Source organism: Tamandua tetradactyla, chromosome 7, assembly GCF_023851605.1.
Source record: "Tamandua tetradactyla isolate mTamTet1 chromosome 7, mTamTet1.pri, whole genome shotgun sequence".
NCBI classification, from domain to species: Eukaryota; Metazoa; Chordata; class Mammalia; order Pilosa; family Myrmecophagidae; genus Tamandua; species Tamandua tetradactyla.
The window spans coordinates 69,611,481-69,627,623 of record NC_135333.1 but is presented as its reverse complement, the minus strand read 5'-3'; the positions used below and the strand labels follow the sequence as shown (position 1 = coordinate 69,627,623).

Sequence of the window (16,143 nt, the reverse complement as noted above, 5' to 3'; positions counted from 1 at the left end):
TTAAAAAACAGGATCCTTCTATATGCTGTCTACAGGAAACACATCTTAGACCCAAAGATAAACATAGGTTGAAAGTGAAAGGTTGGGAAAAGATATTTCATGCAAATAACAACCAGAAAATAGCAGGAGTGGCTCTTTTCCAACAAGTTAGACTTCAAATATAAAACAGTTAAAAGAGACAAAGAAGGACACTATATACTAATAAAAGGAACAATTAAACAAGAAGACATAACAATCATAAATATTTACGCACTGAACCAGAATGCCCCAAAATACGTGAGGAATACACTGCAAACACTGAAAAGGGAAATAGACACAAATACCATAATAGTTGGAGACTTCAATTCCCCACTCTCATCAATGGACAGAACATCTAGACAGAGGATCAATAAAGAAATAGAGAATCTGAATATTACTATAAAGGAGCTAGATTTAACAGACATTTATAAGACATTAAATCCCACAACAGCAGGATACACCTTTTTCTCAAGTGCTCATGGATCATTCTCAAAGATAGACCATATGCTGGGTCACAAAGCAAGTCTTAACAAATTTAAAAAGATTGAAATCATACACAACACTTTCTCGGATCATAAAGGAATGAAGTTGGAAATCTGGCGGAATGCCAGAAAATTCACAAATACGTGGAAGCTCAACAATACACTCTTAAACGAGTGGGTCAAAGAAGAAATTGCAAGAGAAATTAGTAAATGCCTCGAGGCGAATGAAAATGAAAACACAACATATCAAAACTTATGGGATGCAGCAAAGGCAGTGCTAAGAGGGAAATTTATTGCCCTAAGTGCCTATATCAGAAAAGAAGAAAAGGCAAAAATGCAGGAATTGACTGTCCACTTGGAAGAACTGGAGAAAGAACAGCAAACTAATCCCAAAGCAAGCAAAAGAAAAGAAATAACAAAGATCAGAGCAGAAATAAATGAAATTGAAAACAGTAGAGAAAATCAATAAGACCAGAAGTTGGTTCTATGAGAAAATCAATAAGATTGATGGGCCCTTAGCAAGATTGACAAAAAGAGGAAGAGAGAGGATGCAAATAAATAAGATCAGAAATGGAAGAGGAGACATAACTACTGACCTCACAGAAATAAAGGAGGTAATAACAGGATACTATGAACAACTTTACGCTAATAAATACAACAATTTAGAGGAAATGGACGGGTTCCTGGAAAGACAAGAACAACCAACTTTGACTCAAGAAGACATAGATGACCTCAACAAACCAATCACAAGTAAAGAAATTGAATTAGTCATTCAAAATCTTCCTAAAAAAAAAAAGTCCAGGACCAGATGGCTTCACATGTGAATTCTAGAAAACGTTCCAGAAAGAATTAGTAGCAATTCTCCTCAAACTTTTCAAAAAGTCAAATTGGAGGGAAAACTACCTAATTCATTCTATGAAGCCAACATCACCCTCATACCAAAACCAGGCAAAGATATTACAAAAAAAGAAAACTACAGACCAATCTCTCTAATGAATATAGATGCAAAAATCCTCAATAAAATTCTAGCAAATCGTATCCAACAACACATTAAAAGAATTATACATCATGACCAAGTAGGATTCATCCCAGGTATGCAAGGATGGTTCAACATAAGAAAATCAATTAATGTAATACACCATATCAACAAATCAAAGCAGAAAAATCACATGATCATCTCAATTGATGCAGAGAAGGCATTTGACAAGATTCAACATCCTTTCCTGTCGAAAACACTTCAAAAGATAGGAATACAAGGGAACTTCCTTAAAGTGATAGAGGGAATATATGAAAAACCCACAGCTAATATCATCCTCAAGGGGAAAAATTGAAAACTTTCCCCCTAAGATCAGGAACAAGACAAGGATGTCCACTATCATCACTATTATTCAACATTGTGTTGGAGGTTCTAGCCAGAGCAATTAGACAAGAAAAAGAAATACAAGGCATCAAAATTGGAAAGGAAGAAGTAAAACTATCACTGTTTGCAGACGATATGATACTATACGTCGAAAACCCAGAAAAATCCACAACAAAACTACTACAGCTAATAAATGACTACCGCAAAGTAGCAGGTTACAAGATCAACATTCAAAAATCTGTAGCATTTCTATACACTAGTAATGAACAAGCTGAGGGGGAAATCAAGAAACGAATCCCATTTACAATTGCAACTAAAAGAATAAAATACCTAGGAATAAATTTAACTAAAGAGACAAAAAACCTATATAAAGAAAACTACAAAAAACTGTTAAAAGAAATCACAGAAGACCTAAATAGATGGAAGGGCATACCGTGTTCATGGATTGGAAGACTAAATATAGTTAAGATGTCAATCCTACCTAAATTGATTTACAGATTCAATACAATACCAATCAAAATCCCAACAACTTATTTTTCAGAAATAGAAAAACCAATAAGCAAATTTATTTGGAAGGGCAGGGTGCCTCGAATTGCTAAAAACATCTTGAGGAAAAAAAACGAAGCTGGAGGTCTCACGCTGCCTGACTTTAAGGCATATTATGAAGCCACAGTGGTCAAAACAGCATGGTATTGGCATAAAGATAGATATATCGACCAATGGAATCAAATAGAGTGCTCAGATATAGACCCTCTCATCTATGGACATTTGATCTTTGATAAGGCAGTCAAGCCAACTCACCTGGGACAGAACAGTCTCTTCAATAAATGGTGCCTAGAGAACTGGATATCCATACGCAAAAGAATGAAAGAAGACCCATCTCTCACACCCTATACAAAAGTTAACTCAAAATAGATCAAAGATCTAAACATTAGGTCTAAGACCATAAAACAGTTAGAGGAAAATGTAGGGAGATATCTTATGAATCTTACAACTGGAGGCATTTTTATGGACCTTAAACCTAAAGCAAGAACACTGAAGAAGGAAATAAATAAATGGGAGCTCCTCAAAATTAAACACTTTTGTGCATCAAAGAACTTCAACAAGAAAGTAGAAAGACAGCCTACACAATGGGAGACAATATTTGGAAATGACATATCAGATAAAGGTCTAGTATCCAGAATTTATAAAGAGATTGTTCATCTCAACAACAAAAAGACAGCCAACCCAATTACAAAATGGGAAAAAGACTTGAACAGACACCTATCAGAAGAGGAAATACAAATGGCCAAAAGGCACATGAAGAGATGCTCAATGTCCCTGGCCATTAGAGAAATGCAAATCAAAACCACAATGAGATATCATCTCATACCCACCAGAATGGCCATTATCAACAAAACAGAAAATGACAAGTGCTGGAGAGGATGTGGAGAAAGAGGCACACTTATCCACTGTTGGTGGGAATGTCAAATGGTGCAACCACTGTGGAAGGCAGTTTGGCGGTTCCTCAAAAAGCTGAATATAGAATTGCCATACGACCCAGCAATACCATTGCTGGGAATCTACTCAAAGGACTTAAGGGCAAAGACACAAACGGACATTTGCACACCAATGTTTATAGCAGCGTTATTTACAATTGCAAAGAGATGGAAACAGCCGAAATCTCCATCAACAGAAGAGTGGCTAAACAAACTGTGGTATATACATATGATGGAATATTATGCAGCTTTAAGACAGGATAAACTTATGAAGCATGTAATAACATGGATGGACCTAGAGAACATTATGCTGAGTGAGTCTAGCCAAAAACTAAAGGACAAATACTGTATGGTCCCACTGATGTGAACAGACATTCGAGAATAAATTTGGAATATGTCATTGGTAACAGAGTCCAGCAGGAGGTCGAAACAGGGTAAGATAATGGGCAATTGGAGTTGAAGAAATACAGACGGTGTTACAGGATTAGATACAAAAACTCAAAAATGGACAGCACATTAATCCCTAATTGTAAAGTAATCATGTTAAAACACTGAATGAAGCTACATCTGAGCTATAGGTTTTTGTTTTGTTTTGTTTTGATTTTACTATTATCACTTTTATTTTTTTCTCTATATTAACATTCTATATCTTTTTCGGTTATGTTGCTAGTTCTTCTAAACCGATGCAAATGTACTAAGAAATGATGATCATGCATCTATGTGAGGATGTTAAGAATTACTGATTGCATATGTAGAATGGTATGATTTCTAAATGTTGGGTTAATTTCTTTTTTTCCGTTAATTAAAAAAAAAAAAAAGAGAAGGGGTAATTGGAGCTGAAGGGATACAGACTGTACAACGGGACTGGATATAAAAACTCAGAAATGGACAGCACAATACTACCCAATTGTAATGCAATTATGTTAAATCACTGAATGAAGATGCATGTGAGGTATAGGTTTTTTGGTTTTTTTTTTTTCTTTCTATTATTGTTTTAATTCTTATTCTGTTGTCTTTTTATTTTTTTTTCTAAATCAATGCAAATGTACTAAGAAATGATGAATATGCAACTATGTGATGTTATTAAGAATTACTGTACATGTAGAATGGAATGATTTCTAATTGTTTTGTTAATTCTTTTTTTAATTAATAAAAAAAAAATTTCAATTAGAAAATGTGCAAAATAATGGAGCAGACAATTTACCACCAAAGGGGAAATACAGATGGAAAATAAGCCTTTATTTTTCAAAAATGCAAAGACAACAACACAAAGAAAGGCTGGTGAATTGTTCCAGATTAAAGAATACTAAAGACATAGTTAAATGCAGTGCATGTCCCTGGACTGGATTCTAGAAAGGAGGGAAATAGCTATCAAGATATTACTGGGACAATTGACAAAACTTGGATGTAGATTGTGTATTAGATAGTAGTAAGGAGTAAATGTCACATTTTCTGATTGTTGTAACTGTATTATAATTATGTAAAAGAATGTCCTTGTTTTTAGGAAATACACACTGAGTATTTAGGGGTAAAGGGTACTTGTATCCAATGTACTCTCAAATGATTCATATAAAATTATACATGCACATATAAAAACATATACATTTATGCAGAAATCATTATAAAATAATGGGACAAAATATAAGCAATTGCTGATTCTTGGTAAAGGATCTATGGGAATTAATTGTACCATTCTTTAAGATGTTCTATAAATTGAAATTAAATCAAAATTTAAAGTTAAAAATAAACAAGAAAATTAAGCCAAAAGGAAATCATATTATTCTTTCATTTCTATTTAAATTTTTATTTCAAGAATCCTAAAGAAGGAGGAGTATAAAAGAGAAGATAAGATTTAACAAATAAGCATGACTACTGAATCATTATATTGATATTTCTTTTGGTCTCTAGTGTCTTGGGGCAGCTAGAAGAAAAAACAAAAAATCGTGGAACTGTAACCCATACCAAACTTTCAAATCTGTTCTATAACTACTTGTTAAAATGTACGTGGAAATGTATTGCTTTTTTGTACATACATTTCACAATTTTAAAGGTTTAAAAATGATAACAAATAAAAATAAAAATAATCCTTAAAACACTAATATCTTTTACAAATAACAAATCAAGATAATCAAATTTTAAGACAATCTTTGCTTGTCTTAAAAGAGAGAAAGAAAGTACTTGGTTACCTCACACTTGTTTATACATGCATATTCTTCTATCTAGAGTAAATGTAAAGTTGTTTGAAAGTTAATTTGGAGGCAGTCAGCTTTAAATGGCTGAATCCTCTAGCTACCATGAAGTATTCTTTTGCCCTTTTGTTTATTGTGTGGTTTGATTTTCTTTTGTTGATTTTTGAGAAATTCTTTATTAAGGATATGAATCTTTTATTGGATATAAGTATTTTGAACCTTTTTTTCCAGTCTTTAACTCATATCCACTTTTTGTGGGTCTTTTGATAAATTGACATTCATATTGATAACATCAATGCAGTAAGTTTTTCTTATATGGTTAATGTTTTTGCATCCTGCTTAAGAAATCTTTGCTTACCTCATGTCATGAATATGTACTCTTGTATTTCTAGAAGCTTTATTTTTATCTTCTACATTTAGGCCTATGACATATTTTTAATTAATATCAGTGTACAGCATGAAATAGGAATCAACATAAATATTTTCATAAAGTTATCACATTTGTCAGCCTCCAGTTACTGGAAAGTTCATCCTTTCCTACCAAATTTCAGTTGTTTCTCAAGAAATGTGTCCATTTTATCTAAGCTGTCAAACGCATTGGCGTGGAGTTATTCATGTCTTCTGGAATGATGTTCCATTTTTAGTCAACATGTCAATAATTTATGTTTTCTCATTTGTTCCTTGACTAAGTTTGTTGGTGGTTTATCAGTTTTGTGTATCTTTTCGTCAAAATATCTTTTGACTTTGTAGATTTTCTCTAGGGTATTCTGTCTTTTAATTCACTGATTTCTCCTCCATTTTTCTTTTCACCTTTAAAATTTAATATGCTATTCTCTTTCTAAATTCTTAAGATGGAAACTTGGATTATTGATTTTAAACCTTTCATTTGTTCTAAAATATATGTATTTAAAACTGTATATTTCCTCCAAAGCTTGTCTGTCTTGAGCTGCAACTGATAAAACTTTGTATAGTATATTTTTAATGTCTTATAAATAAAAATATTTTAATCTGCACTTTATTTATAGTCTCCAGGGGCTGTTTTGATATGGTGTTTCATTTGCAAATATTTGGGGATTTTCCAGCTATCTTTATATCATTTATTTCTCGTTTACTCCTTGTGATGAGTATACTTTCTGCATGATTTTAATCAACTCAAATATTTTAAAATATATTGAGACTAGCTTTAAGATATTGGCTTGCTTTATTGTTCATAATTGATCATGGTTGAGATAGATATGGTAAGACCTGTAACTATGAAGCACCAAGTGTTGCCAGCACATCACAGAAGCTATGAAGAGGCAAAGAATTCTCCCCCATAGACTTTGAAGGGGGCACGGCCCTTCCAACACTTTGATTTCAGACATCCAGCCCCCAGAACTGTGCGACACATTTCTCTTGTTTTAAGCCACCAAGTACTTTGTCGTGGTTCTTCTAAACTGATCCCACAAATTTTTACATTCAACCGATGAGTCACGGAAAACTCCTCCAGTCTGTGAGCAAAAGGAGGACCTGGAGGAATATGAAATGTCAACTGATGCTTCTCCTGGATTTAAGCAGATCACCAATGATGAGTGTCAACCCACTGCCAAGCTCTTATCTGGGTACATGACCAGTAACTGTTGACCTCCCTGCCCAAGCTCTGGGAAACTGCTACCTCAGAAAATTAATTAGAGTTAGATTGACTCAACACAAGTTTTTCAGCAGCCTTTTGCTTGTTTATCTACATGCTGGCAGGATAGGTCCCTCACAAATAGTGCCTGTTTCATCAAATACTGTCATCTGAAATTTTATGTAGATATGAATTTCTTTCTTTGCTGCTACAGAAGGAATGATGAATTAGAAGATTGAAAATGTGCTATTTTCTTTTCTTCTTTCCTTAGAAAGAACCATCAAAACTAAGTGTTAACAGTTGTGAGCTTCATCAATCCTGAACCACTGCAAAGCCATTGTTTCTTTGTTGTTTTTCTTTAGAGTTAGAGCAAGCTTTGTCAGACGATCTGTAACCAGCCCTTTTGGGGGGATTCTGAGGTCAGACCTGAAGTTCATTTTTTACAATGAAATGGGATCAGGGCTGACCCAGCACTTAGAAGGTGAGACCTTCATTGAGAAGGGGTACAGGAAAGGCCTGTGGTTTTCAGGAAAAGGGCAATGCCAGTGTCTTGCTGGCTGTGGTTTCCTGTATGGGGAAACACCTGGAGGACATCTGTGGAAGATGAATATTAAGCAAGGATCTTTTGTGGCTGAAACTGTTGACAATACATAAGAGGAGAGCTGATATTCAACTGGTATGCACCGGAAGAGGTGTAAGGGCTGTTAAAATTCGTAAATTTTCGCTGCCCTCACCCCAAGACCCTGATCACTCTGGCCTGATGCTCTGAAACCCCAGACTTCTTCATGGTATAAGAAATATAAGGTTAAAGGAACGAAATTCTGCTACATACCTCAACATGGATGAACCACAAAGACAACATGTCAAGTGAATTAAACCAGACACAAAGGGACACATATTGTATGACCTCACTTATACGAAATAATTCAAATATGCAAATTCAGAGTCAGAAATTAGAATTTGGTTACCAGAGGTAGGAGTGAGGGTGGGAAATATGGAGTCAATGCTTAATTAGAATAGAGTTTCTCTGTTAAACATGTTTTGGTATGATAGTGATGATGGTAGCATAGCATTGCGAATGTCATCAACACTACTGAATTATATACTTGAAAGTGGTTAAGCTGGGAAATTTCAGGTAAAAATTGTTATGGAAATAAAAATTTCAATATACATATGTTATTGAAATAAAAATTGTTTAAAAAACAGAACTGTACAACACAAAGAGTGAAACCTAATGTAAACTATGACTATGATTATAATGAGATTCTGCAATCAATCAGAGCAAAGATACCACACTAATGCAGAGTATTAATGATAGGGAAAACAGAGTGTGTGAGGGGCAGGGGGTAAATGGAAGCTCTGTACATTCTGAATGATGTTTCTATAAACCTACAACTGTGCTAATAAAAAACATTAAGAAATATAGAGTAAATCTCTGGCAAGGAAAGGTCTGCTAGAAACTTGTTCCATATTTACCTGCTGGTGTGTATTTCAAGTGATGTCTCCATTTCAAGTAATTCCCCAAGCATGAAACTCCAGGCATTGCTGCTGCCCTCCCAATGAATCTCTGAGAGCTGGGACAGGCCTACCCCCTGTACCTTCCAAGCCCTATAACTCCTGAGTGGGCACCATTACTGAGCTGTCCTGGTGTGTTGCTGACTTCCAGCCCATCAGGCAAACTACCTCAACTTAAGCACACAGCGCACAACTCCATCTATCCCCCTGCCCTGGGTGAGCAGACCCAAACCCTGGCAATAAAGACCACATGCCTTGTGAAAATACTAGAAACATCAGGAGTAACTGCCTAGTGAACTTCAGGCTCCCTGAGACTCTGTCTGCCCTCCCCAGGTAAGTAAATTCCAAAGGTTGTCCTTGAGCAATCATTTATGGTAATTCAAGCCTCTACAAAACTTAGCTTTGAGAAAGCCTTGTATTGGGTGGGAGGTCAGGTGATTTGGGTAGTACTGGGGAGCAGAAGGACTGTGGGCTTCACCAATGTGGTAGACTTTCCTTGAAAGTGAGGAAAGGAGGCTACTCATAAGTGAGGGATGGACTCGGGATGGCTTGGAATGGAGCAAGGAGTTCAGGGCAGACTTGTTGAATTTCTCTCTTTAATGGTACAATTTACTTAAAATTCTCTGAACATTCATATATTGTACGTATTAACAACGTTGATTTTATTAATAAAAATGGGAACTAGCACTTCTAAAGTGCTTAATTTGTGTCAGACATCATTCTTAATATTTTAACTCATTTGAGTACTGTACTTAATATCATATTCCCAATTATACAGATGAGGGAACTGCAGCATAGAGGTTACTAAAAAATTGTGTGAATATAGAGCTGGTATTCAAACCCAGGCATCCCAGCAACTGATCACACACTGCTTCTCATCCAACGAAAACATGAGGCTCAACCAACTTAAATATGAAATTCAAAAAACAATCACAGGCCTTTATTGAGGATACAGATATTGAACAAATAAAACTTTTACACAGTATTTTAAGAGCTAAAGTTTTCTAATTCAATTGTTGCTACAGTAAAAAAAAAATTGAAGATCTGGTACCATAAAAACCATCACTAATTGTTAAGAAATTCTCAAATTATTTAAATTTCACTTTATTCAAGAACAATTAATAAAAAGTAGAAGTCTGAAGAGTTTCTCACTGTTTCCTCCACTAATATCAGATCTCAGATCTCAGACAGGGCATTATATAGCTAGTGACAACTTCATTAAATGAAAAATCACATCAACAATTTTTAAAAATCAGATAATCATTTGGAAATTATTGAAATGAGAAATTGATGCTACAACTTAATTTTTGGTAAACAATTGTATATTTAGAGTAGAGTTTATTCAGAAAATGCAAGGGTATGATATATTTTCATTTTTGATTTATGCTTTGATTAATATAAAAATTCATATTAACACAACAGTTAATAAGTACGTAAGATACGACCCCTCTAACAGACAATTGTGAATTGAAGCTAGCAATGCAAGCAGGTTGGGGGAGAACCAGGACACTGTCAGGGAGCACACAGCAGAGTTATAAGAGTGATAGGATGTGCGTGAACCAAGGAACAACCTCCTCTGTGCCCCCAGCCCTCTTCCCTCCTGTCTAGACTGGCATTAGATGTTCTCTCAGCCAAGTGGACTAGATCAGAACCAGACTTAATTGGACAGAATACTGAAAAGCTATGACATTTTACATTAAATATGTCCTTAAATATCACATGGTTGCAAACATACACTCTTGAGTCTACCTGCCTCATAGATGGGACAGGGAGGACATAAGAATCAAATCAAATAACCTCTTAAAATATAAAACCATTACTCCATGGCTTCCCACTGCAACTAAGATAAAATTTTTAAACATAGTTTAAAAGATCCTGCCTGACCAGTACCAGCCTGTGTTTTCTGCATCAACCCTTGCTTCTTTCCTTCTTGTTCTTCATGTTTCAAGGACTCCCTGGTTTCTCAAAGACTTTTTTAAAAGGTAAAGTTCTTTCCTGATTCAGGGTATTTCTGTGCTCTCTAATTCTACCTGGAATGTTTTTTTTGCTCCTCTATATATTGTGTGGCAAATGCCCATTCATCCTTTAGAGCTCATCTCAAACGTAGCTTTTAAAGTAAAATTTCCTTGATCATCTTACACCCCTTTTGCCTTCATAATTAACACCCTGTGCCTGGGTTATGGTCTTCCTTTTATAAACTCTCATTGTTTTCTATGCTTTTCCTCTCTAGCTCCTTTTATATCTATAATTAACCACTGATTCCTGTATTTATATGTAGAATATCAGTCTCTACTGTTCAACTGGCAGTCTCTGACTCAACATTTTACCCCCAGCATCTAGCATCTTGTCAATAAACAGCAGCATTGTTATAGATGTTAACATAAACAATAAGCTATAGCATTGTTAGTAGATGTTATAAATATTTTTTGGATAACAATAATTAACACTAATTCAATGCTTACCATATATCATGCGTGGTAGGAAATTCTTACATATTTTCTCTTAGTTAACCCTCACTACAAATGATTTGTTGTGATTACTGTAACACTGAAAATTTACTTCCTTGCAGTAAACAGCAATTACATTTTAAAAGTGATTTAAAAGGTGAGTACTTGTTTTGTTCATAGCAAGAGTAAAATAAGGGATTTGTGTAAAAATAATTCCATTTCTGAGCACTGTAACAAGAGCCATCTGAGGTAGAGGCTGAGTAAAGACCAGAACAAAACGTGGAAGTAGGCTATTTGGTTTATGTGAACATGAAGGAAGAAGGGGAAGCACAGGTAATGAACTGTTGAAAAAGAGGGCCTAGGAGCAAGAGAGCACACATTCTCTAATCTCTGAAGACTGGCCAGGCACAGCCCTGCACGTTGTAAAATGGAGATTAATCTTGGAATTGATTTTTAACCTGTAGCACTACCCTGTCCCAGAAGAGTGTAATTAATCCCTAGTTAAATTGTCTGTGCAAGTCCTTGTAGTCTGAGGGGCAAACTCTCAAACTCTCTCTACGATGTGAGGGGAGGAGAGGAAAGACAAACTTTAACCTTGGTAACATCAACATCTGTGGAGCCCTGAACTTTTGTGAGGTTTCACTTAGCTGGAATGAAAGGAGAGGAAAGTGACACTACCAACCCAATAGTCACATCCTTTTGGTGTCTGTCTCACCTTCTTTTCATTCACCTGAGAATTTTCATCTTTCTAATCCCAGTGTTCTATTCGCCTGTCTTTTGTTCTTACTCTTAGACATTTCTTATTTCTCTGCAGCCCCAACAATTTGGTAATGTAGCTCAATGACATTGGAGACAAGCTGAATTAAACAAACAAACAAACAACAAGAACAACAGCAAAAAACACATTTTCTTATGCCCGTAGGATGGTGAGACTGACCCAGAAATGGTGCAACTGACTGATCCCACCAGCTGAGTTGAACTGGCTAATGAGCTGGACGCTGGGGAAGAAGAAAGTCACATATATTTTTGATATAGATTTTCTGCCAGCCTCAGGGATAAAGAAGAAACCTGTCTTCAGAAAACCTTGTATCTCATATAAGGAGATGTTTAAGATTCAGAATCTAATTGGTGTTTGAACTTCAGAAAGTTTCCTTTTATAAAGTCTCTGATGGCAGGGAAGATGTTTAACAGGGTTTCTATTGGCTCCCGGAAGATGGCATCATCAAGAGTTGAGTCTATATAATACCCTTCCTACTGCTGGAGCACACACAGCCCCCCCCCACACACACACCCCTTAAGGGCCAAGAGGAGTCCTTGAATTATTTTAGGGAGCTGAGGCTCTGGAGGACAAAAGGATAAGAATGACCGTGAATGGACATTGCTTCCTCCAGGGACTTGTCTTTCTCCTCTTCGTGGTGCTTGTGGATGGTGAAGGTAAGCAGCACCTCACTTTCTAAGAATCAAAGACACCCGGGATGTCAGGGCTTTGGGAGATGATCCTCAGGATCATGAAGACAAAGCCTCATATTGACCATCCAGTTTTTACCAAATGTGATCCTTAGTGACAGTGAATGTTGATTTTTCTCTTAGGGAGTCTCTGTTTTTCAAGCAATGAGATATTACAGAGATATAAAGTTGTGAACCTGTGTTAACCTGCTCCCCAACAACATCTAAAAGCTCAGAGAACATCTGATCACTTCCCAATTTTCCCATGATGAATTATGGCTGAGTAACTACCTCAGGCTAGGCTACCCATCTGTCCTTTTGGTGAATTTTGGTCTTTCTGGTCTTTTAGACTAAAGACTGGTGTGTGTATGTGTGTACATGTGTGTTTATGTGAGAGAGCAAGCAAGAGAGAGGATTGAAAGGAAGTTTGAAGAGTATGTATAGGCTAAATGTGTGAGCGGAAATATGTCTGCCCAGTGGAGGCCCATTGTTAAGATAGAACTTTCTCTAAGCTGTGCTGCTGGATTTGGTGGCAGAGTTGGTGGTGGTAGTTGTGATATGTGTGTATATGTATATAATGATGGCAGATATGGAGACCTCGCTGCCTAGGAAGAAAGGCTTCCCAGTATGATCTTTAATTACACCCCAGATAACCCTGAACCTGTTGTCTGAGCCTGACTTTGAGTTTCTTTTTCTGCCCCACAAAGCCACAATTCAGGCATTTTTCTGCTTTTACTATAGTCTTTCCCTGGCACTGACTTCTTGGTAGAACCTTGTCTTCTTGCCTGTGTTTTTTCCCTTCCTGCCCTTTGGACTGATTGTCCAGCAGAGAAAACTGATCCCAAATGTAGGTACTCAGGGATGGATTTCCATCTGCTTTGAAGACAGACCAGGACTATTGCCTTAGAGACTTGAGGATGAGGCCCAATGGAATAATGCAGCTGGTTCTGTAACATCCCCCAGGACCTGCTATTTAGCAAGAACTCTGTGCTTGTGACTGTTCTTATGGTGAATATTCTTCCTTGTGGTTCCCTCAGGCTCTACACAAAAAGTCTGTACATCCCAGAATTGTCGGCATCTGAGCTCCAAAAATAAGAATAATCCAGCCATGTACCTGCAGTCAGCTATTCTGGGTGTGGGCTTTCATCCTGGATGCTGCTGTAATGCTTCTTTGACTTCTCTCTCTCTTCTCCATCCTATGCTTCCTCCCTATTAGACTCCTTTAGTCAGAAGTCCCCATCTCTCTTCTTTGGGAAATTCTACCCCACCCCACCCCCAATAAAAGCAAGATACTCTACCCCTTAAGCAAACACTAAGAAATAAATATGTCAGTGTTTCACTGTTCTTACAGTTCTATCAATTTCTCCTCCCATTTTCAAAGTTTATAATTTATATATTAATTCAACAGTGTTTGGTCAATAAGATTGACCTGGCATAACAATAAAGAAGACTGAGTACTTCCAGTTCCTTGGATTTTGTCCATATCCAGTGAGGGCTGACTTTTTCTGTGCAAGCTTTGCTAGCTCTGAAAGACAGACATGGAATCTCAAATTGAAATATGAAATCAGTGTTCTAACTCTATTTGGCCTCTTCAGCTATGAGAAAAAATGAATACATTTCTTATTAGGCTTAGAAGAAATCACACCTCACTCAAACAGGCAGAATCTTCCCCAGAGAGAATGTTTTGTAGGATCACACTATTAAAACACAGTTCACGTGATTTCACCTTATCTACTTATAAAATTTCCACCTTGGTAATATGGCCATACTGAGCCTGGCCAGAAAGTGCCTACAGTAAAAGGCAGGCTGAGTCCTGCTAACTTTCTTCAGGTTCTTTCTGAACGTAAAATCTCTGCTTTAATAGAAGGCATGCTCAGTTCTCTGTCACTGCACATGCACACACACACAATTAAACAACCCCCTGTAAGGCCATCTATGATCCCTGCATTGCCAAATTCAAAATTCAGTGATCAATTCTCAGTTGCTGTTTTGCTGTTGTTTGTGTGGTTGCTCTAAATACTAGAGAGTCACCCAGAAAACCTGGAACACTGTACTGCTAGATACAGGATTCCCACCATTGCACTCAAATAGGCACCACTATTACAAGCAGTGAACACAGTCCATAACAAGGCTTATAGGTTAATAAAGAAAGTGGGCAATTAAACAAATAATGGTGATAAACTATAAAAGATACAATAATTACAAAAGTAATGGGAGCACAGCATAAAGTCAACTAATCCACTTTTTTTTTTAATTTAATCAACCACCATTTATTGAGCACTTAATAGACGCCAAGCACGGTTTTAGGCACTGGGAATTTATCGGTACACAAAACAAAGTTCTTAACTTCATGGTGATTGAACGTCAGTCATAAAGGCAAGGCATGTCTGGACATTACCTAAATTAATACGTCTAGCATTGTAGAAAGAATGAACATTTTAATGATTCTTTATATTGTTTCACAATGAATATACTTGTTGAGTGTCTATTTCATTTCAAATTAAGAATTGCTGGCTCTGGAAATGGATGTAACAAGTCCTATCAAATTAGGTCAAAAATGTGTAAAATGTTCATTGTCAAATCTGGCTCTACATTTCGTAATTCACAATTCACAATTTGTAAGTATCTAGATTCTTTTCCAGGTGTCAATCAACTAGCAAATTGATTGATGAATAGCATCACAAAGAAAAGAAAAGATGATGTACTTTCTCTTAGGGCACTATATTTCAATGCAAGAAGTCACAAGTCACAGAGAAATAAATTTAACATAAATGACCAAACATTAGCATAAATAGTTACTAATTCAAATGCAAAATACATTTGTGGTGTAGTCAGAGAAATTAATCTGTAGCATACTTTGGAGAGAGTGAATCAGTGAAGACCAGCCACTTTTAAATTGTTTTCATCTATACAAGGAACTATTTGTTGAAATGTTTACCAAAAAATTCTATTTCAATGCAACTATTCTTGATAATATGAGTGGAAAAGCACATTTTAAACTAAGATCTTTCTCTTTTACAACCTACTAGTATTAGTGAGGATTCTAACAGAAAATAATGGCATATGTAAATTAGAATAATTTGTGGAAAAGTTAAGGACTAATTCCTAGGAATAGGTAGATGTAGGGAACCACAAGGGATGGCGCAGGAACCCAGCCTTAAGACCTGAAGGACTGGAGAAGGAAGAATCTTCTGGAACTAAGAAGAAGAAAGTCGTGCATGGTAGTTTGCCTGAAAAGGAATAAGAACCTGCTGAGAGCAAGGTGGGAAAAGAGATGGATCTGGAGGAAGCAAATGTAAGATATCTGGCACATATACCAAATATGCTATGGCCATCCAAGTGAATTAAAACATTCCATTCATTCAAAATCTATTTAACTCTACTATGTTCCAATCCCTGTACTGTGCAAGCAGACTACAAAAGAGGAGTAAATCAGGGTATGTCTCCTCAAATCAGAGTCTAGTGTGATTGGCAACTAATCTTCTCTTGAATAGTTTAGAAAAGCTTCCTAAAAGAAATAAAATGTAAGGGCATATAATATATTCCACAATGGAAGTTGTTTTTGGATATAAAGTTAAATATCTATATTTATAATATCT

At 36.2% G+C, this 16,143-nt stretch overlaps 1 protein-coding gene across 1 annotated transcript in view; it reads left to right on the top strand.

Moving 5' to 3' along the window:
* Nucleotides 1–12,459: 12,459 nt before the first annotated feature.
* LOC143690479 (antigen WC1.1-like) overlaps nt 12,460–16,143 on the top strand; it is a 35,867-nt gene continuing 32,183 nt past the window's right edge. The window contains exon 1 of the mRNA XM_077168207.1: nt 12,460–12,532. Within this exon, the coding sequence (XP_077024322.1) occupies nt 12,460–12,532 (73 nt within the window). The remainder of the gene's footprint in view (nt 12,533–16,143) is intronic.